The following is a 21,743-nucleotide window of genomic DNA, read 5'->3' as shown; positions in this document are numbered from 1 at the left end:
TTTATGTATGGTGCCTGTGCATTGTAAAGAATGACACCAAAGTGGCTCATGTTTTTGAATAAGAGTTGTTCTCTATGGAGGGACCCACAGTTCAAAGTGTTAGAACTGTAGTAATTGCTATAAGTGTGCAGGTCTCCTAGTTTACCTTCTGTCACCAACACACATTTGTACATGTATAATAAAAGTAAGCTATTCTAGCCCCTTCTTAGGGCCAAACTTTAGAAATGATTCTCAAAATAAAATGTGTGAACTTAGTTCCTGGGAGTGTTTTCTTGCCTGGGCTTTACATTTTGTTGTGATAAACAAACATGCCTAAAAGTTTTGTACGTCATACTTACTTACTCCTTGGCGCTACAGCCCATGTAGGGCCTTGGCCTCTCTGATGATCACTGCCCATTCCTGATGATTTACTGTTCGTTTCCTCCATCTGCTGACTCCAATCTTTCTCAAATCATTTTCCACATCCTCCCGCCATCGTTTCCAGGGTCTCCCTTTGCTCCTTTTGCCACCTGGATTTCCTGTGTAAATCTTTTTGACAGCTCGAGCCTCTGACATTCGCTCTACATGGCCCAGCCATCTCAATGTGTTAGAGTTAATTTCAGTCAGCAAGTCAGGATTTCTATACAGTTCTTCCAGTTCCTTGTTTCTCCGTATCTACCATTGCCCCGCCTCATACAGGGCTCCAAAAATCTTTCTTAAGACTTTCCTCTCCCATCTTCTCAAGAGCTCTTCTTCTGCTACAGTCATTGCCCATGTTTCTGAGCCATACATTACCACTGGTCTTATAACTGTTCAGTAGACAGTCACCTTGGATTTTATGCTTAGGCTATGTGACTGAAGGATCTTGATCAGGGCCCAGTAAGCTCTATTCCTGCCGAAATCCTAGATTTTATTTGTTCTCTTGTTCTGCTATCCTCCATAACCAGCACTCCGAGGAAGGTATTGGAACTTTTCACATCTCTTATAATTGCCTCTGTTCAACTTAATATATTTCTCTTTAACAACAGCATTTTTCCTTGAAGCAAAGAGATACTGCTTTTTTTTTACTCAAAGTCCCAACTCTTCTGCCTCCTTTTCCAGTCCGTCAGATCCTTCTTCCATTTCATTCAAGTTTCTAGACAGCATACCCATATCATCGGCATAAGCTAGATTTTAGTGCATACGGTTAAACAGAGTGCCACCTTGGTTTTCAATCTCCGTCCTTTGCATCACTCTCTCCAACACGATGTTGAAGAGTAGCGTGGATACTACACCACCCTGTCTTAACCCTTGGTTGACCTCAGATTCTTTAGAAAGTTTTCCTTCTACTCTTACCTGGCATTTTATGCTGGCGAGAGTCATTTGTACCAGACTGATAAGTTTACTTGGGAATTCCATCTCCATTAACGTCTCATATAATTTTTTCCTTTTAACACTATCATAGGCCTGTTTAAAGTCTACAAAAAGCTGGTGTACAACCACATTCTATTCATAACACTTTTCCATTATTTGCCTTATAATGAATATCTGGTCAGTTGTTGATCTGCCCTGTCGAGAAACTGCACTGGTAGTCTCCGAGTATTTCTTCTGTAATTGGTGCAAGTCTCATAGCAATGACTTTGGCTAATACTTTGTACTCCACGCTGACTAAAGCAATACTGCAATACAGTTTGCTTTGTCCTTCTTACGAATCTGGCATATAATGGCCATGGTCCACTGGTCTGGCATCTCTTCCTTTTCCCATATTTCCACTATCAGCTGATGTACCAATCTTGTTACATGTTCACCTCCATGATCATCTATGCTGAAAAGTTGTCATTACCTGGAGCCGTATTATTCGTCAGGCTTTTAATTGCCTTCCTAACTTCCTCTTTTGTTGATATAGGTACAGTTCTTTCATCCTAACATTCTGCCACAGTTGGTCACCCTCTATTTCATTTTATTCCAGAATTTCTCTTTTTGTAGTGACATTCAGCAGCTCACTGAAATAGTCAGCCCATCAGTCTAGAACCTGTTCTTCACCTCTTATAAAATTTCCTTCTTTATCTCTGCAGAATACCGTACATGGTTGGAAGCCTTTCTTCAGTTCCTGAACTCTGTTGTAGAATTTTCTTACTTCTTGATCATTATTCTCTTCTTCTAGTTCTTAATCCATCTCCTGTCTAATTCTCATTTGTTTCTGCTGCAAATTCTATCTGCCTCTATCCTTTTCTTCATGAACTCTTCTGTATTAGATCTTGTTCTGTTAATAATTTTCTTCCTTGCCTCATTTCTCTCTTCTACTGTGTTTTTAAGATCTTCATCATACCATCCTGCCCTTTTCATCCATTCTTCTAAACCTAAAACTTATTCTGCAGCTTCTTGTAGAGCCTCTGTAATCATACTCCACTTCCCTTCAATGTTTTCCAGAGCCTGGCTTCGTTTAGCCTACACTTCTTCTGCAGTTCGGTGTCATACTTTTCTGATACTCTCTTCTCTTTCAATTTGAAAACATTGTATATTCGGGGGAGCTTTTCTCTTCCCTCAGGATCTATAGATGGTTATGCATTATCTGTGTTTCACTCTTAACATATAGTGATCCGAATAGCAGTCAGCCACCCTGCAGCCATCAACTTCAAGGATGTCAGACGCTTGTCCCCTGTGTACCACATGGTCAATTCGATTACAAGTTGTGCCATCTGGCGAGTGCCATGTGGCTTTCCTTATGTTCTTTCTCTGGAGCCATGTCCTCTTCACCACCCTTGCATTGCCCATGGCAAAGTCTGTAAGTCCTCATCCATTTTTATTCGACACCTCATGCAAACTTTCATTTTCCACTGTTTCTCTAAAGGCTTCTTCTTTTCCCACTTTTGCATTGAAGTCATCCACCACTACCCTCTGTGGGTCCGGGGGTTAGAATAAGCCCGAGGTATTCTTTCCTGTTGTAAGAGTCTACTAAAGGAGTCTCACACGTTTTGACCTTTATGTGATGGTCCCCTGTAGGGATTGACCTCAAATTTTCAAAATTTTCCCAAAGAGCGAGCCAACTGGGGAAGGGCACCTTACATGGTGCATCATGTCCATCATGCGCTGAGACCTATCGCATACTTCATCGACATGGATCTGCACTTGTGCTCATTCTCCAACTGTCAGGCGAGGTTACCCTCCTGGGCGCATATTTTTCCAACAACTGTGCGGTATCGTTTTCTATGCTGATAATGATGATGGACTTCTTTGCTTGGTTGCACCTGATACCCAGCACGGTAGCCAGTCCGTTGTGGTGGGGTCGCCATGTACTCTGTTGGTTGTAGCCCCCTGACCACACAGGGATTGCTCTGCTGATGCCTGCGCTGTTCACTCCCTACGTATTCCAAGGAGTAGATGCCCATCACTATGGGGCATCAGGACTTCTGGCAATGGCCATCCTGCCAGGTGACCTTTGCTGCGGCTGGGTGGCGCCCGTGGGGAGTGCCCCTGGTTGGAGTGGGTGGTATCAGGGTAGATGACATGCGATGAAGTGTAGTACATCATCTCTTGCAGGTGGTCAAACACCAACAGTCTCTAAGTATTCACGAGCTCAATCCAACGCAAGAAGTACGTCCCTAAATCGTTCCCATTCCTGGCCACACCATGGGAGGAACATCAGGCTAAGGATGGCAGAGGCTCTTATTTGCCCCGGTACCTTGTATGTTGAGAGCTGATGGGGAATCTTTCATGACGATGAAGCCTCAGTTTTTTTTTTTTTTTTTTTTTTTTTTTTTTTTTTTTTTTTTTTTTTTTTGAGGACAAGTTTGGGGAGGTGGAGGGCTTGCCCAAAATGAGATCTGGGTCAGTCTTGATCAAAACAGCATCCCCTGCCCAGTCACTGGCATTACCTGCTTGTGACAAGCTGGGGACGTTTCTGTAACCATCACGCCCCATAAGAGCTTAAATATGGTCCAGGGTATCATATTTCACAGGGACCTTCTTTTGCAGTCTGAAGATGAGCTGCGTGCCAATTCAGAGCATTCGATGTGTCCACTGAAGTCTGAGGGATAATCAGGTTGCCACCAGTGCCTCCCTCTTTGCCTTCGAGGGTGAACATTACTTGAGAAGGTCGAGGTGATGGTCTACCACTGTGATGTAAAGCCCCTATATCCCTCCCCCAATGCAGTGCTTTAAATGTTGGAAGTTCGGCTATGTGTCTTCCCACTGTACTTCCAGCATCACATGCTTAGATTGCGAATGCCCATGACATCCCAATAATCCATGTACCCCGCCTCCCATCTGTGTCAACTGCGGAGACCACCATTCGCCTTGCTTGCCTGACTCCAGGATTCTCCAAAAAGAAAGGAAAATCATGGAGTTAAAGACCTTGGACCGACTTACATACGCGGAGGCTAAGAGGAAATTTGAACGCCTACATCCTGTATGTATGACATTGTTTTACGCCGCCACTACAACAGTTCTAGCCCCGTCAATCTCAGTCCCCAGTCACCTAACGGAGCCGGAAGACTACACCTTGCCCCCTTGATGGTGGGGGGCACTTCCCTCCCTGTTGCTCCTCTGCACCACTTACTTCGGGAGCATCACTCCCCCCCCCAACCATTGGGAACACCAGTCCCCACTTCTCAGCTGGAGAAGCGTAAGTCTTCTTCAGCTCCCCTTGCTGGGAAGAGGTCTCAGGTATCTGCTAGTGGGAAAGTGGCTGAAGAGCCCAAAAGCAGCTGGTCGTAGAGCTTTACACTCATCCTCAGTCCCGGAGACTGAATCAGTGAAGTCCTCCCAGCCAGGGAAACCCAAGGAGCAGTGAGAGAAATCCAAAAAGAAGATCCCCAAGACCAAGGGAACTGCGGTGGCACCCACACCACCGCTACCTACAAGCTCTGCACCTGAGGATGAAGTGGAGATTCTGGCATCCACTGAGGACCTAGATCTCGCTTGACCCTCAGACACAGTAGATATAGACTGCTCATGCAGTAAGTCTGTGGCAGCAGGTGACCCTCAGGCATAAACTGCCTCATTGAATGTTCCATGCCTTCCCAGTCTCACAATGACGTCATCCTCCAGTGGAATTGCGGCTGTTTTTTCCACTGCTTGGCTGAGCTGTGGCAACTGTTAAGCTTTACACCTGCATTCTGCATTGCCCTCCAGGAAATCTGGTTCCCGGAAATGCGGACCCCTGCCCTCCCGAGCTGTTAGAAATATTACAGGAACTGGAGGGACTATAATCAAGTGTCAGGTGGAGTTTGCGTTTCTGTCCTAAACTCAGTATATAGTGAACTGTGCCCCTTCCAACTCGTCTTGAAGCTGTGGCTGTCAGAATAAGGACGATGCAGGAAATAACTGTCTGCAATATATATCTTCCTCCAGATGGTGCAGTACCCCTGAATGTATTGGCTGCACTGATTGATCAACTCCCTAAACCTTTCCTAGTTTTGGAAGATTTTAACACCCATATCCCTTTGTGGGGCGGCACTGTGCTTACTGGCCGAGGCAGAGATGTTGAAACTTCACTGTCTCAGTCGACCTCTGCCTCTTAAATACTGGGGCCGCCACATATTTCAGTGTGGCTCATGGTAGTTAGTCGGCCATTGATTTATCAATTTGCAGCTCTGGACTTCTCATATCTATCCACTAGAGAGCAAATGACGACCTGTGTGGTAGTGACCACTTACCCAACTTCCTGTCACTGCCGCGGCATCAGGCACACGGACACCTGCCCAGATGGTCTTTAAACAAGGCAGTCTGGGAAACTTCCACCTCTGCTGTCACTGTTGAATCTCCCCCACACAGGAACATTGCTGTGATGGTTGAGCAGGTGACTACAACAATCCTTTCTGTGGAAGAAAATGCGATCCCTCACTCATAAGGATGCCCCCGGCGAAAGGCAGTCCCTTGGTGGTCAGCGGAAGTCGCTGAAGCAATTAAGGAGTGTCGGCAAGCTCTACAGTGGCATAAGCGGCACCCTTCCCTGGAGCAACGGCTCCGTGTCCGCGTTCCCCAACTTATCAAACGACGGAAGCAGGAGTGTTGGGAGAGATGTGTGTCGACCATTGGGTGCCATACGTCACCTTTCCAAGTCTGGGCAAGGCTCAAATGTATTTTCGGGTACCAGACCCCAACAGGTGTTCCTGGTGTTAACATAAATGGTGTGTTATCTACCGACGCAATCACGATTGCTGAGCACTTTGCTCGAGCCTCAGTGTCTGAGAATTACCCCCCACCCCCAGCCTTTCAGGGTGCTGATGACCTTGCTGTTTAGCGCCCTCCATCATAAATCATTACCACCAGCCTTTCACACTTTCAAACAGCTGCTGGAAGGTAAAGTCCTCTCATTCACTACAACTCACAGTGAATCCTGTTATGTCCCATTTACAGAGTGGGAGCTCCTCAGTGCCCTTGCACATTGCCCTGACACTGCTCTTGGGCCATCTCACTACAAGCGACATCTCCTCGTCATCTTCAAGCAGATCTGGTGCGATGGTGTCTTTCCATCACAATGGCAGGAGAGCACCATCATTCCGATGCTCAAACCTGGTAAAAACCCGCTTGATGTGGATAGCTATCGGCCCATCAGCCTCACCAACATTCCTTGTAAGCTGCTGGAACTTATGGTGTTTCGGCAGTTGGCTTGGGTCCTGGAGCCACGTGGCCTACTAGCTGCATGTCAGGGCGGCTTCCGCCAGGGTTGCTCTACCACTGATAATCTTGTGTCCCTCGAGTCTACCATCCGAACAGTCTTTTCCGGTTGCCAACACCTGGTTGCAGTCTTTTTTGACTTATGAAAAGCATATGACACGACCTGGCGACATCATATCCTTGCCACATTATAGGAGTGGTGTCTCCGAGGCCCGCTCCCAATTTTTATCCAAAATTTCCTGTTGCTTCATACTTTCCATGTCCGAGTTGGTGCCTCCCATAGTTCCCCCAATATCCAGGAGAATGGGGTGCCACAGGGCTCTGTATCTATTTTTAGTGACCATTTATGGTCCAGCAGCAGCTGTAGGGCCGTCTGTCTCATCCTCTCTGTATGCAGATGACTTCTGCATTTCGTACTGCTCCACCAGTACTGGTGTTGCTGAGCGGTGCCTACAGGAAGCCATCCACAAGGCTCAGTCATGGGTTCTAGACCACGGTTTTCAGTTTTTGACCACAAAGTCTGTTGATGTCGTACCGTTCATCCAGAACCAGAACTTTACATTAATGGTGATCCACTCTCTGGAGTGGAGACATTATTGATTTTTAGGGTTGGTTTTTGATACCAAATTGACTTGGCTTCCTCACCTTCGTCAGCTTAAGCAGAAGTGCTGGCAGCACCTCAATGCCCTCCACTGCCTGAGCAACACCGACTGAGGTGCAGATCGCTCTACGCTGCTGCAGCTCTACAGAGCACTTGTTCAATCCTGCTATGAGTATGGCAGTGGTTTATGGTTTGGTGGCACCTTCAGCATTGTGTTTACTTGACCCAGTGCACCACTGTGGCATTTGCCTATCAACAGGAGCTCTTAGATCGAGTCCAGTGACCAGCGTCCTGGTGGAGGCTGAAGTCCCACCATTGCAGGTTAGGCGTGCGCAATTGCTCCTTACGTTGCACTCATTTGTAGTTCGCCTGTGCATCTGAATTACCGTCTCCTTTTCCCGCCCACGGTGGTTCATCTCCTACATCGGTGGCCCAGGTCAGGGCATACAATTGCAGTTTGTGTGCAGTCCCTTCTCTCCGAACTGGCGTCCTTGCCTTTACCACCTATACTTGAAGTTCATTCACGAACACCTCCATGGTGTACACCTAGGCCACGGCTTCGCCTGGACCTTTCACATTAACCTAAGGACTCAGTGAACCCTGTGACTCTCCACTGTCACTTCCTCTCGTTTCTTGACGTGTATCGGGACCATGAAGTGGTTTACACCGATGGTCGATGATCATGTTGGCTTTGCCTGTGTTCTTGGAGGACATATAGAACAGCACTCCATACCATATGGCTGCATTGTTTTCACTGCAGAGTTAGCGGCCATATCTCGTACTCTTGAACACATCCACTCATGGCCAGGCAAGTCATTTCTCCTGTCGACTGACTCCTTGAGCAGCCTACAGGCTATTGACCTTTGGTAGGAACCATCCAGGAGTCCATCTATGCCCTGGAATGGACCAGTCGTTCAGTGGTGTTTGTCTGGACCCCATGTCACGTCGGAATCCCAGGCAACGAACTTACCAACAGGCTGGCCAAACAGGCTATGTGGGAACCGCTTTTGGAGATAGGCTTCTCTGAAACTGACCTGCCTTCAGTATTATGCTCCAAGGTGTTGTGGCTTTGGGAGACGGAATGGCAGAACCACAGTATGCACAACAAGCTGCTTGCCATTAAGGAAACTACGAATGTGTGGAAGCTGTCCACGTGGGCCTCTTGCAGGGACTCTGTGGTTCTCTGTCGGCTCCGCATTGGCCACTCTTGGATGACACATGGCTACCTGTTGCGCCGTGACGACCCACCTCAGTGTCGGTGGGGCGCCTGGCTGACAGTGGCCCATATCTTGGTGACCTGTCCTTCTTTGGCTGCCCTGTGACAGACTCTTCAGTTACTGGGCTCGTTGCCATTAATTTTAGCTGACAATGCCTCATTGGCTAATTTAGTTTTACGTTTTATAGATAATGATGGGTTTTATTATTCTATGTAAGTTTTTGCGCGTGTCCTTTGTCCCTTTGTAGTAACGGCAAAATGGGTTGGTCAGAATAGTTCAGAGACTTTGAATGTGGACCAGTCATAGGATGTTGTCTGAATAACCAATCCATCAGGGACTTTTCAACCCTTCTAAATGTTCCCAAGTCAACTGTTGGTGATGTGATTGTGAACTGGAACTGCAAGGGAACAGCCACAGCTGATCCCAAGGGCTCGCCACTCTTTGGTGGGTTCATGCTGGGCCCCAGCCTTTGCAGCATTTTTTGCCTTCTGTAATGCATGTCTATCCTTTTGCTATTCTTTTTCCCCTCTGTTGGGGAACATGTCTGGGGTGTTGTTGGGAATGTTCTGCATTGTCTGTCGCTGACATAAAAACAGTCTCCCCATGTTTTTATCTCCCTTTTCCTTTCTTTGCTCCCCTTCTCCTCTCATTCCTCCATTTCAGTGTTCAAGGTTCCTCTTTTTCTTCTTCCTCTCTGTGTGCTCCTGAAGGCCGGCCCGCATAACGCGTAATTCCCAGCCCTGGTTTGACAGGTAGGATACACACATACACCTTGGTACAGGCCAGGCCCAAGGAGGGGTGATTGCCTGAGCTGCGACGTTCCCAAATTGCCGATTGGTCCCTCTGTCAGGTGTTCGGGAGGTGTGACCTGAGGTGTGAACAATCACCTTAGGCGGGAGCACCCCCTTGTGAAGGGGGCCCCCAGTTGGAAGGGGCGCACCGTTGGAGATGCTGGCAGTCATGGGGAATATCTCACAATGAGTCAGTATCTCGCAATGAGTCAATCATCTTTACAGTCAGCGTCTTTAAAACGTAAACGTAATGAGGCTAATGATTCAAAGACCCTTCCCGCTGCACCATGGTTCCTTGTGGTCTCACATACTGACGACAGTCAGTCCTTTGCCACAGTAAATCCGTTTATTATTCAGAAAGGTGTTGCTGTAATTGCCGGTTCTGTGAAATCCTGCTCTCATATATGGAATGGCACTTTGCTTTTGGAGACTACTTCTGATTCTCAAGCACAACTACTGCTTGCCGCCTTGTTTTTCCATGGCTACCATGTCTGTGTCAAGGTCCATAAAAGACCTTTTTATCCAACTTAACCTCTTCTCCTTGGGGTTCTCCCAGGACCCGACAGAGAGGTGCCATCTTGGCTGACCTTATACATCTTAACCTCTTCTGCTTTAACACTGGAGCACCCACTTTCCTTTCTGACTCTTTGCACACCTATTCCCACTTGAACCTATCCTTCTGCACTGCCCAGCTTACCTATCATCTTGAGTGTTTTGTTCTTTCTGACACCTACTCCAGTAACCATTGCCTGTGTGATATCCATTTGCAGACCCCCACCCCATCTGCATGCACACCCAAATGGCAACTTACTAAGGCTGACTGGCAGCTTTACTCCTCCCTGGCGACCTTTGTAGAACAGTATTTCCCCAATTGTGATTAACAGGTGGAATATGTCACAAACATTATCTTTACTGCTGCAGAACGTTCCATTCCTCGCACTTCCTCTTTACCATGTTGTGTCCCTGTCCTTTGGTGGACTGAGGCATGCCGCAACCCAGTTCTTGCACAGAGACGTGCTCTCCGCATTTTTGACTGCCATCCTCTGATGGCAAACTGCATTCATTATAAGCAGATGGGTGCAAAGTCTTGTCACGTTCTTTGGGATAGTGAAAGAGCTAGCTGGAGTTCATTCACTAGTTCTTTTAACTGTTCCACCCCTTCCTCTGTCCTGTGGGCCAGCCTCCGACAGCTCTCTGAGACCAGGATACATTCCCCAATTTCCGGCCTGACAGTAGCAGACAATGTCATCATGGACCTTATTGCTATCTCCAACACCTTGGGCCGCCATTTTGTGGAAGTTTCAAGCTCTTCCCACTATCACCCTGCCTTCCTCCATCAGAAACAAGCAGAGGAGGCTTGGGCGATACCCTTCTCTTCACCGAATCGTGAGTGCTACAATGCCGCCTGCACTATGAGGAAGCTAGAGCATGCTCTGTTCATCCTGATCCTCCACCCCAGGGCCAGACGCAATCCACATTCTGGTGTTGCAGCACCCTTCTCTTGCGGGCAAGCACATTCTGCTTAACATGTACCACCGCATCTGGGCAGAGGGCACATTTCCTGGACGTTGACGTGAAGCCATTGTCATACCCATGCCTAAGACCAGTAAGGACAAAAACCTTCCTTCTAGCTACCGCCCCATCTCTCTTACATTTGCAAGTTGATTCATGCCTGGCTGGTATGGTGGTTCGAGTCTCGCAATTTATTGACAAATGCACAGTGTGAATTTCATGCGTGGTGTCCTGCAGTTGACCATCTCGTTACTTTGTCAACCATGTCATGAATGGTTATCTGCGGAAATCCTAGACTGTAGCCATGTTTTTCGATTTGGAGAAGGCCTATGGCACCTGCTGACGAACTGGTATCCTCCGTACTCTTACTGGTGCTTCCGTTGTTGCCTGCCCTGTTTCCTTCAGGAATTTTTAAAAGACCGAGTTTTGAAGGTGTGTGTGAGTTCTGCCTTGTCGGACATCCTTATCCAGGAAAATGGTGTGCCTCAGGATTCCGTCCAGATTGTCGTCCTCTTTTTATGTCGCCTTTAACCCTATAATGGCCTGCCTCCCGCTGTGCATCTCCGGCTCCCTTTTTGTTGATGATTTTGCTGTCTATTGCAGTTCTCCACGGACCTGTCTCACTGAGCAGCATCTTCAGCGATGTCTTGATAGTCTTCACTTCTGGAACATCGACAATGGCTTTTGCTTTTCCGCTGACAAAACTGTTTTTATGAACTTCTGACGATGCAATTGGTTTCTCCCACCATCTTTATATCTTGGGCATGTTGCCCTTCTTTTCATTAAAACTACAAAATTCCTGGGGCTCATGCTCAATAAGAAACTCTCTTGGTCCTCCCATGTGTCTTACGTGGCAGCCATTGTGCGCAGCACCTCAGTGTCCCACGTGTCCTCAATGGTACTTCCTGGGGTGTCGATCAAACCATCCTCCTCTTTTTGTACCAGTCCCTTGTCTGTTCGAAACTTGACTATGGGTGTTTTGTTCATGTGTCTGCTCGTCCATCCCTCTTATGCCGTCTCAGCACTATCCACCAACATGGCATCCATTTGGCCACTGGCGCCTTTTACACTAGCCTGGTTGGGAGTTCGTATGCTGAAGCTGCTGAACTACCACTGTTCTACCGCCATGACTTTCTACTCAGCAGGTACACATGCCGTTTGTCTGCCATATATGGCCACCCATCCCATGCCTCCTTCTTAGATGATTCCTTTGATTGCCACAATGGGGCATGTCCCTCTTTGCTGTTTCCTCCTGGAATCGACTTTCAGCACTTGCTACGGCGGCTTAACTTCACACTATCTGCAACTTTTGCGGTGGGTGTGAACCCTTCACCACATTTGCTTCGTGAAATGACCCATGTTAACTTTGGCCTTCATTCGCTTCCAAAGGACACTACTCCAGTCCCGCTTTATCACATTCAGTTTCGCGACCATCCCATGGAACTTTGCGATAGTACCTCGTATACACTGATGGCTCACAGACTGACTGTGGTGTTGGGTGTACCTTCGTCATTGCCACCCGTGTCTTTCAATATCAGATTCTGGCACACTGCTCAGTATATACAGCTGAGCTTCCCACCCTGTATTAGGCCACGGAGTACATATGATGACACAGCCTTTTCAACTGTGTCCTCTGCTCAGGCTCACTCGGTGCCCTTCAGAGTTTATGTGCACTGTGCACTGCCCGTCCCTTAGGCCGTGTCCTACGTGAGTGACAAGTGAGCGAGAGCGAACGACTTCTGGATACACGACACTCCAACGACAAGCAGCAGCATCGGGCGAAAAGCTTGGGTGTCCTGCGTGCGAGCAACTGTGTTGCACTACAAGATGGCCACTTAGAGCCAACCAGCTGTTTCAATAAAATGGCGTCCCTAACCTGTAGAATACTGTGGCTGGAGAGGAGGCTACAGAATTAGGTTTACTTAAGAAAATAAAGTGAAAAGAAATGCTGTTCATGAAGTTTACAAAGGGAGCAGTCTCCATGGAGAATTTCATAAATATCAGCTACGAAGAACACCAGACATATTCGAATACACGTGAATGAGCAGAGGAGCATTCGACTGGCTCATAAATAAATTAAATACAAACGTTTTTTTTTTTTTTTTTTTTACATGATCAAGAACTTTTAACAACGGAGGAATGACTACTACATGACTAACTACGCCAAATACAAATATAAGTACACAGATTGATATAACATAACAGTTAGCTGTGGTGTAGGGGTAGCATTTACAGTTCGTGATTATGTGATAGGAAATGGTCCTCTGTTCAATTCCAAATCATTCTTATATTTTTACTGACTCAGTTACAATTCTGTATACTAAGTTTTATGTATATTGTTTATATTGCAGTGCTAAGTATATTTTTAAGGTCTTGCCAAAGACCTTGATCTTCACACCTATCCCACTATATCACACACATTTAATTCCTAATAAATTACAATGAACCATGAAATTTTACAGATATTTGATGTTGCGAACATAATTCATCGGCAGTCAGTGTTAAGGACTAGCGTTTCAATTACTCTAAATAGTCTGTAAAAGTGAAGCTTACAGAATTTTTGAAAAGAAAGTCAAACGTTTTGTGCAATGATTTGCCTAAAAGTAAATAGTAGTAAGTAAAAAATATTAGGGAAATGTTTGGTGCACCTAATTTTCTGTTCACGATTTTGAGCATCATTCAAAAGCATGTAGAATGTTTCTCTGATCTAAATATTTATTTACACAAATCATTTCAAAAAATATTTGACTGATTTCTTTCATCTTTTAGTTTCAAGTTTTATTCAGAAAGCATGATCTTACTGACTCCTCATTTGCCTTCCTAATGTACTTGATTCGAAGGAAGCCTTTTTGACATTCAAATACCGCACCAATGTATCTTTTTATGATCTAAATAGCTATGTCTTGAACAGATGAAATTTTTGACACTTCATTTACATAGTTTGGCAGCAGCTTTTCGTGAAATATTTCAATTTTTCCTCAGCTTATTGATTAAGTTTTCGTTAATTACTCTGATTACTTTCAAGTAGTTAAATATTTTCATGCCAAACTAGACCTCATGCTGGTCACTTTGATACTCCGTTTACCTGTTTTTTTCCCTTTGTTTAGCTATGAAAATTTGGACAAAACCTCATGGTTTAAGTTACAGGGAGTCTTGTTTTGGCTCTGCACACACATTTACAAAAACGTATTGCGTGTAAATCATATGATAAAATAGTCGTTTCTGTGTACTGTCATTTCCAAAATTTGTCGTTTCGATACCTTGAACCGTTTATGAGATACGATGATTTTTTCGGCCACTTGATTCCTGAAGCACAGGAAAGGTTTGGAGGCGCTGCGAACGGCCCGTCCATGGATATTACAACCAATATCTCAAGAATGAAAAGAAATATTATACTGGTCTCAGCTTTAAATACAATTTAGACATATTGGTTACGTTTCATACATAATAATTTATGGCCTTAAATGAACTATATGGAAAGTCTACACAGTGTGATTTTACCTCTGCAAAGTCTTAAAAATTTCATGCAGCCATGTACTCAATTTTGTGCAGCACAGTAACTCTGATGAGTAACGAAAATAAATTCCGACCTTTATCGTTTAAAGATATCAAGCTATAAGATGTGGAAGAACCAATTTTTTCACAGAGTAGTTTTCTTAAAATCAGATGTTAAGTAATTCATAGCTGCCGTCGCGTCCACTCCACTGCTTTGCCGAAAAGACACGTGGCTGTCGCTCTCTGTCGCGTGTGCTGCAGCAACAAGATTCAAACACGTTTGAATTCAAACGTCGCCAGTTGCAGCAGGAGACAGGCAGCGACACAGATGTCTCTCACGTAGGACACTTCCATAACTACACCTGCGGTTGTGTTTTGTCATCTGAAGCTGTCGCGCACTATTGCTCGCTTCTGTCGCTCACGTACATCTACATCTACATCTACATCGATACTCCGCAAGCCACCCAACGGTGTGTGGCGGAGGGCACTTTACGTGCCACTGTCATTACCTCCCTTTCCTGTTCCAGTCGCGTATGGTTCGCGGGAAGAACGACTGTCTGAAAGCCTCCGTGCGCGCTCTAATCTCTCTAATTTTACATTCGTGATCTCCTCGGGAAGTATAAGTAGGGGGAAGCAATATATTCGATACCTCATCCAGAAACGCACCCTCTCGAAACCTGGCGAGCAAGCTACACCGCGATGCAGAGCGCCTCTCTTGCAGAGTCTGCCACTTGAGTTTATTAAACATCTCCGTAACGCTATCACGGTTACCAAATAACCCAGTGACGAAACGCGCCGCTCTTCTTTGGATCTTCTCTATCTCCTCCGTCAACCCGACCTGGTACGGATCCCACACTGATGAGCAATACTCAAGTATAGGTCGAACGAGTGTTTTGTAAGCCACCTCCTTTGTTGATGGACTACATTTTCTAAGCACTCTCCCAATGAATCTCAGCCTGGTACTCGCCTTACCAACAATTAGTTTTATATGATCATTCCACTTCAAATCGTTCCGTACGCATACTCCCAGATATTTTACAGAAGTAACTGCTACCAGTGTTTGTTCCACTATCATATAACCATACAGTAAGGGATCCTTCTTTCTATGTATTCGCAATACATTACATTTGTCTATGTTAAGGGTCAGTTGCCACTCCCTGCACCAAGTGCCTATCCGCTGCAGATCTTCCTGTATTTCGCTACAATTTTCTAATGCAGCAACTTCTCTGTATACTACAGCATCATCCGCGAAAAGCCGCATGGAACTTCCGACACTATCTACTAAGTCATTTATATATATTGTGAAAAGCAATGGTCCCATAACACTCCCCTGTGGCACGCCAGAGGTTACTTTAACGTCTGTAGACGTCTCTCCATTGATAACAACATGCTGTGTTCTGTTTGCTAAAAACTCTTCAATAGTACGGTAGGCCAAAATTTCACGGGTTTCAAAGGATTCCAAACCATCTCTCCCTGCACTGTTACAGGCAACGAAAGCAACAGTTATCCATCCATTACCCAAACTCGAAGAAGATGAAGTTTTCATTAGAGAAAAATTAAACCTCGCGCCACAAAACAATGTAGGTCCGTTTAAAAGAACAAATTGAGTAGTTTTACCTACTCCCCGTACTTCGTTCTTTTTTCCCTTCGAGGAAGATGCGGAAGCACCAAGAGTACCGTCCACATTTACAAGTGTTTTGTAGACAAGCAATCGTCCCCTGTCTACAAAACACTTGTAAATGTGGACGGTACTCTTGGTGCTTCCGCATCTTCCTCGAAGGGGAAAAAGAACGAAGTACGGGGAGTAGGTAAAACTACTCAATTTGTTCTTTTAAACGGACCTACATTGTTTTGTGGCGCGAGGTTTAATTTTTCTCTAATGAAAACTTCATCTTCTTCGAGTTTGGGTAATGGATGGATAACTGTTGCTTTCGTTGCCTGTAACAGTGCAGGGAGAGCTGGTTTGGAATCCTTTGAAACCCGTGAAATTTTGGCCTACCGTACTATACCTGTATCAGAGATTATTATCTCTGGTGAGGGTTCCTACATTATGCCACATGGGAGTTTGTCTTTGACTTGTCATAGGCCAACACTTGTAAATGTGGACGGTACTCTTGGTGCTTCCGCATCTTCCTCGAAGGGAAAAAAGAACGAAGTACGGGGAGTAGGTAAAACTACTCAATTTGTTCTTTTAAACGGACCTACATTGTTTTGTGGCGCGAGGTTTAATTTTTCTCTAATGAAAACTTCATCTTCTTCGAATTTGGGTAATGGATGGATAACTGTTGCTTTCGTTGCCTGTAACAGTGCAGGGAGAGCTGGTTTGGAATCCTTTGAAACCCGTGAAATTTTGGCACGGCATTAGTGCAGTGGGTCCAGGAAAACTGTCACTTGCTCACTCTTGGTGGAGCCAGTGTGATATTTCTGAGAGTTCCTGCTCATGTTGGTCTGCCAGGAAACGAGGCTGCTGCCGAGGCTACAGTCCTCATACCTCAGCCCGCTAGTTTTGATATTCCCTCCAATGATCTCTGTGTTACCGCCTGTCAGGAGGTGGTGTCTCTTTGGCATCACCAATGGTCCTCCCTTCAGAGGAATAAGCTCTGGCTTATTAAGCCTCTCCCAGTGGCTTGGATGATGCCCTCTCTGCCCTCCCGCCGGGAGTAGGTCATTTTAACTAGGCTGCATACTGGTCACTGCCCTTTTAGCCATCGTCATTTGCTAAGTGGCTCTATCCCACCACTTTTTGACGGAATGTCCATTTTTTTTAACCTTTTACGTTCCTGCTTGGGTTTGCCGTCAGAGTTATTGGCCGTTTTAGCAAATGACGCACGGGCTGTCGACCACGTTTTACTTCTAATCTCCCAAAGCAATATGGCAAAGGCCATTTAATTTGTAGTTTTAGACCTCCGTTTCTGTGTGGTGTCTTTTTTAGCCCTTTCTCCAAGCACTTATTTTTAGCTTTCTTCTCTTATGTCAATTGGGACCGATGTATAGTCATTTTTTAACTCCTCCCTGTCTTTGTGTTGTATACTTTTGACTTGAGTGCTTATGACCCCAGTTGTTTTTTGCACCCTAAAGCAAAACGAAATCAAACCTAACAGCTGAACCAAGACTAAGTAGACTTTAGGTGCTGATGGTTAGGGACTGTCGAGCATTGCGAAGGGTGGTTGCTACAAATTGCATGAAAACAACAGAAGGAATTACACATGAGTGCCAAAGTGCTGCCAGTAGTCTTAGGTAGCACAGTGCCTGTGCATAGTGAATGAAAAAGAATGGAGTACAGTGGTCAAGCAGCACTTAATACGACACACATTTCCTTAGTCAGTGCTGAGCTACACTTGAGGTGGCATGAAAAGCAACACCGCAGGTCAGTGGATGACTGGGAGTGAATGATTTGGGGTGATGAATCACATTATACCTTGTGGAAATTCAGTGGAAGGGCTTGGATATGACAAAGGCCTGGAGAATATTGCGTGCCATCATGTGTAGTGCCAACAGTGAAATACGGAAGAGGTGGTGTTAAGGTATAATATGTTTTTAGGATGTGGGCCCATTATTGCGCTTAAGAAAATTCTAAATATGAAAGATTATGAACATATTTTAGTGCTTTGTTCATTGCATACAGTAGAGGAACAGTTTGGGAATGATGACTGACTGTATCAACATGACAGGCACCTTGTCATAATGCGGCATCTGTGAGGCAATGGTTTGTGGACAACGAAATTCCTGAAATGGAGTGGTACGCATCACTACCTTCTCTGGATTCAGCTCCCGAGAAAGAGTTGGCTGGTATTCCGGGACACTCATTGACACACCTCGTTGAAAGTGTCCCCAGCAAAGTTGAAGCCATCATAAAGGTGAACGGTGGACATGCTCCATGTTGATAGTGGGCTTACTTGCATTCTACCAAGTTGTTTAAATTTTAGTCACAATATTTCAATGACTGACAGAGCTATCTTGTTCAGGTGATGCAAGTATAATGTTGTGTGTTATCGCTGACTGGACGCTAACCATTTTGTTTGAGTACACAGCAAAACATGCATCACCTGAAAAAAATGGCTGGGTCGGTCTTCGAAATATTGTGTCTAAAATGGAAACAGCAACTCGGCAGTTCACCTGGTAACAGACTATTAATAAATCATGCCAAGAAAACCTGAGAAATCTCACAGCTCATATTAATGTCCAGCAATATATATGGTCCAGTGACATTAATGTGATCACTATGATCAGTATCAACATGCAGTAACCACTCAGCGATGGCTGGCAGCACTAATGGTGGAAGGTGCATAAACTGTTTCAGGACGACATGGAAAACAGTGCAGTCATTGTCATAATGTGGAAGCAGTGAGACTTACCAGACGTTCCAAAGGATGTGATCATTGGGAAGCATTTCTGAAACAGTTAAGTTTGGAAATTGGTCACATGCTGTTGTGGTTAAAATATACCGTGCATAGCAAAATGGTGCAATCCAAAATGGGCACCTAGAGAACTGGTGTAGCAAGGGCCACAGATGTCAGGAGTGAACAATGACTGGGAGGTGTAGACAGCTGAATAGACACAACTGTTGAGCAACTGATTGCCCAGATGAACCAAGAGACTACCAACGGTGTCTGCTTGATGACTGTTCAGCGAACATTGCTGTGTATGGTACTCTGCAGCAAGCACGTGGTTCATCACCCATGCTGTCTACTGTTCTTCTGCAACAAAGAGTAGAGTATGCAAGCCAGTGCCACAGCTTTATGTCCATTGGGTGATGACAGGTAGCCTTTTCACAAGAATCATGTTTGCTCCAGGGGATAAACGGCCATTGGCGTGTATGATGTGAAACGTTTGAAAGCAAACACCCAGCAACAATCATTGCACCAGACGAGAAAGGGAGCATTATGATCGGGTAATATTTTTGTGGGATTCCCTAGGTGATCTAGTTATTCTGGAAGGTAAAGTGGATCAACACAAGTATGCATCTATCTTTGGAGACCATGTCCACCCATATGCCTAGTTGTTTTCCTCAGGATGATGGTGTCTGTGTACAGGGCAGTGCAATGTGTTACACAGCTCATGGTGTATGTGCATCATTCAAAGAGCACCAGGATTAGTTTGCCATAATCCCCTGGTCACTAAACTCTCTGGATTTTAACCCAATCGAGAATCTGTTGGACCACATCAGTTAGGCTGTTCGTGCCAAACTCAACTGACAAGGGAACCTCCCCATCGCACCCCTCTCAGATTTAGTTATAAGTTGGCACAGGGATAGGCCATCAGATCAGTCGAGAAAACAGGAAGAAATTGTATGGAACTATGAAAAAAATAAGCAAAATATACAAACTGAGTAGTCCGTGTGCAAGATATGCACATTAAGGTACATGTGCACTGAGGAGCACCGTGGTCCCATGGTTACCGTGAGCAGCTACGGAATGTAAGGTCCCTGGTTCAACCCTCCCTCGAGTGAAAAGTTTTAATTTTTTATTTTCAGAAAATTATCAAAGTACATGCACTCAGACATGATCAACTTTGCCCTCCAAAATTCCAGGATATGTTCAGATTTGCTTGGACACATGCAGGATTTGACGGTCTACACACGGAAAAACTTGAAAACGTTAAAAACGTTTGTTTTTACAGAGCACAGGGAAAACTGTGCGACTGTGAAACTGTTGCATTCATTTGTTGCCGTTTATGTGACAAACTCAATGTTTTCATTACTTTTTTGGGAGTGATTATCACATCCACAAGAAAACCTAAATCGGGCAAGGTAGAAGAATCTTTTCACCTATTCGCCAAGTGTGCAAGTTAGGTGGGTCGACAACATATTCCTGTAATGTGATGCACATGCCGTCACCAGTGTCATATAGAATATTTCAGACGTGTTTTCCTGTGGAGGAATCGGTTGACCTATGAATTTGCTATCAAATGTTTTCGGTTCCTATTGGAGAGGCACGTCCTTTCGTCTACTAATCGCACGGTTTTGTGGTGCGACCGCACAACACAGACACTAAACTTATTACAGTGAACAGAGACGTCAATGAATGAACGGTCAGATCGTAACTTTGCGAAAATGAAGTAAGTAAAATTTTTGCTCGAGGGAGGACTCGAACCAAGGACCTCTCGTTTCGCAGTTGCTCACTCTAACCACGGGACCACGGCGCTCTTCGTGTTATATAGTCCTAGATGTTGGATATGTTACACTTGGACTACTCAGTTTGTATATTTTGTTTATTTTTTCATAGTTCCACACAACTTCTTCCTGTTTTCTCGATTGATCTGTGTTCAGTTTTTCAAGGCCTATCCACTGTGTCAATTTATAACTAAATCTGAGGGGGGTGCGATGGGGAGGTTCCCTTGTGAGAAATGCAGCTGGCCATGGCTCTGGAGTCAACATGGCTCCACATCTCTGTTGATACTTTCCAGAACATCATTTACTCTCTTCCTGCATGTCTGACAGTGGTCCACACTGCAAAAAGTTGTTTAGGCTTGTGGCAGATGGTCAAATTAATGTGACTGGACAATGTTTGTCTGGATACTTTCGATCAGTGTATGCAGGACTAAATCTGGAAAATATACGTTTTTTCGCTTCCTGCCTGAAATTTTATCACCTAACCCTCATAGCATGAGTTCAGGATATAGTATCCTTCCATCTTCAGGCTTGTATTCAGTTTGATTCATTAAAAGAAGTAAGGCATATGTTAATAGTGCTATATTCAGTTTTTTAATTGTCTGTAATAGTGCTTAAGTCTTGGAAAAATTAAGTTTCATCGCCTTGTATAATTTTCAGGAGCATCGATGCTAACATGTAATATATCCATGTAGAGAGTTGTTATGGATAACTAACATAACATTGACTGTTTTGTAATTGGTGCAGGTTGTTGTTTTACATGTTGGAACAAATAATTTGGGATTTACTCCAGAAGAAATTGTTGAAGGAATAATGGAAATTGTGAATGTAATACAGGAGAAACAACCGGAGGCTTACATTGTTGTACTGGTAAGTTGTTTATCATAATTAAAATAATACTTGGTCATAATCTTGTGTTTTCCCTTTACTACCTTTCAGTAATGTGACAATGAACTGTTGGCATTTTTGAATGTAATAATGTGGCCATCACATATCTGAACTTCTATTCTTTCTTTGTTCACTGTGTATCATGTTTCTGAATGGAGGAATTCATTGTTTACCATTGTGTCTTCACACCTAGAAGAAGCTTTGATTATTTTGGGAGGTCGCTATCAATTCAAAGTGAGATTCAAACAGATTTCTTTGTTCACTCCCACATTTGGGTGGCAGATTTCCTCCCAAGCCCCCAATAATTAGTGTAAAAAAAGTCAACTCAAACTTCTCCGTATACAGATCTTAGTGTCGAGTCACGTATGGAGTGGTAATAATACTATTTTGTTATAAATTAACCGACACCTTCACTAGAATGAAAGTAATAAGTAACTTAATCTTGGGTGAAAACCTGTATGAAAATAGATTTCTGCTTACAGAATAGAGGAGACAGCTCGCTATCCTGACACAATAACTGGAAAGTAGAAAGAGAGATGATAATGAATGTG

The 21,743-nt window shown here is 44.7% G+C and overlaps 1 protein-coding gene across 1 annotated transcript in view; it reads left to right on the top strand.

The window, feature by feature from the left end:
• Window positions 1-21,743, top strand: part of LOC124711427 (platelet-activating factor acetylhydrolase IB subunit alpha1) — a 49,879-nt gene that overhangs the window by 2,970 nt on the left and 25,166 nt on the right. The window contains exon 3 of the mRNA XM_047241495.1: window positions 21,052-21,174. Coding sequence (XP_047097451.1) covers window positions 21,052-21,174 — 123 coding nt within the window. The remainder of the gene's footprint in view (window positions 1-21,051; window positions 21,175-21,743) is intronic.

This window comes from Schistocerca piceifrons, chromosome 8, assembly GCF_021461385.2.
Source record: "Schistocerca piceifrons isolate TAMUIC-IGC-003096 chromosome 8, iqSchPice1.1, whole genome shotgun sequence".
In the NCBI taxonomy this organism is placed as follows: domain Eukaryota; kingdom Metazoa; phylum Arthropoda; class Insecta; order Orthoptera; family Acrididae; genus Schistocerca; species Schistocerca piceifrons.
Note: the sequence above shows the minus strand (reverse complement) of the source record. Positions and strands in the feature narration are given on the sequence as shown.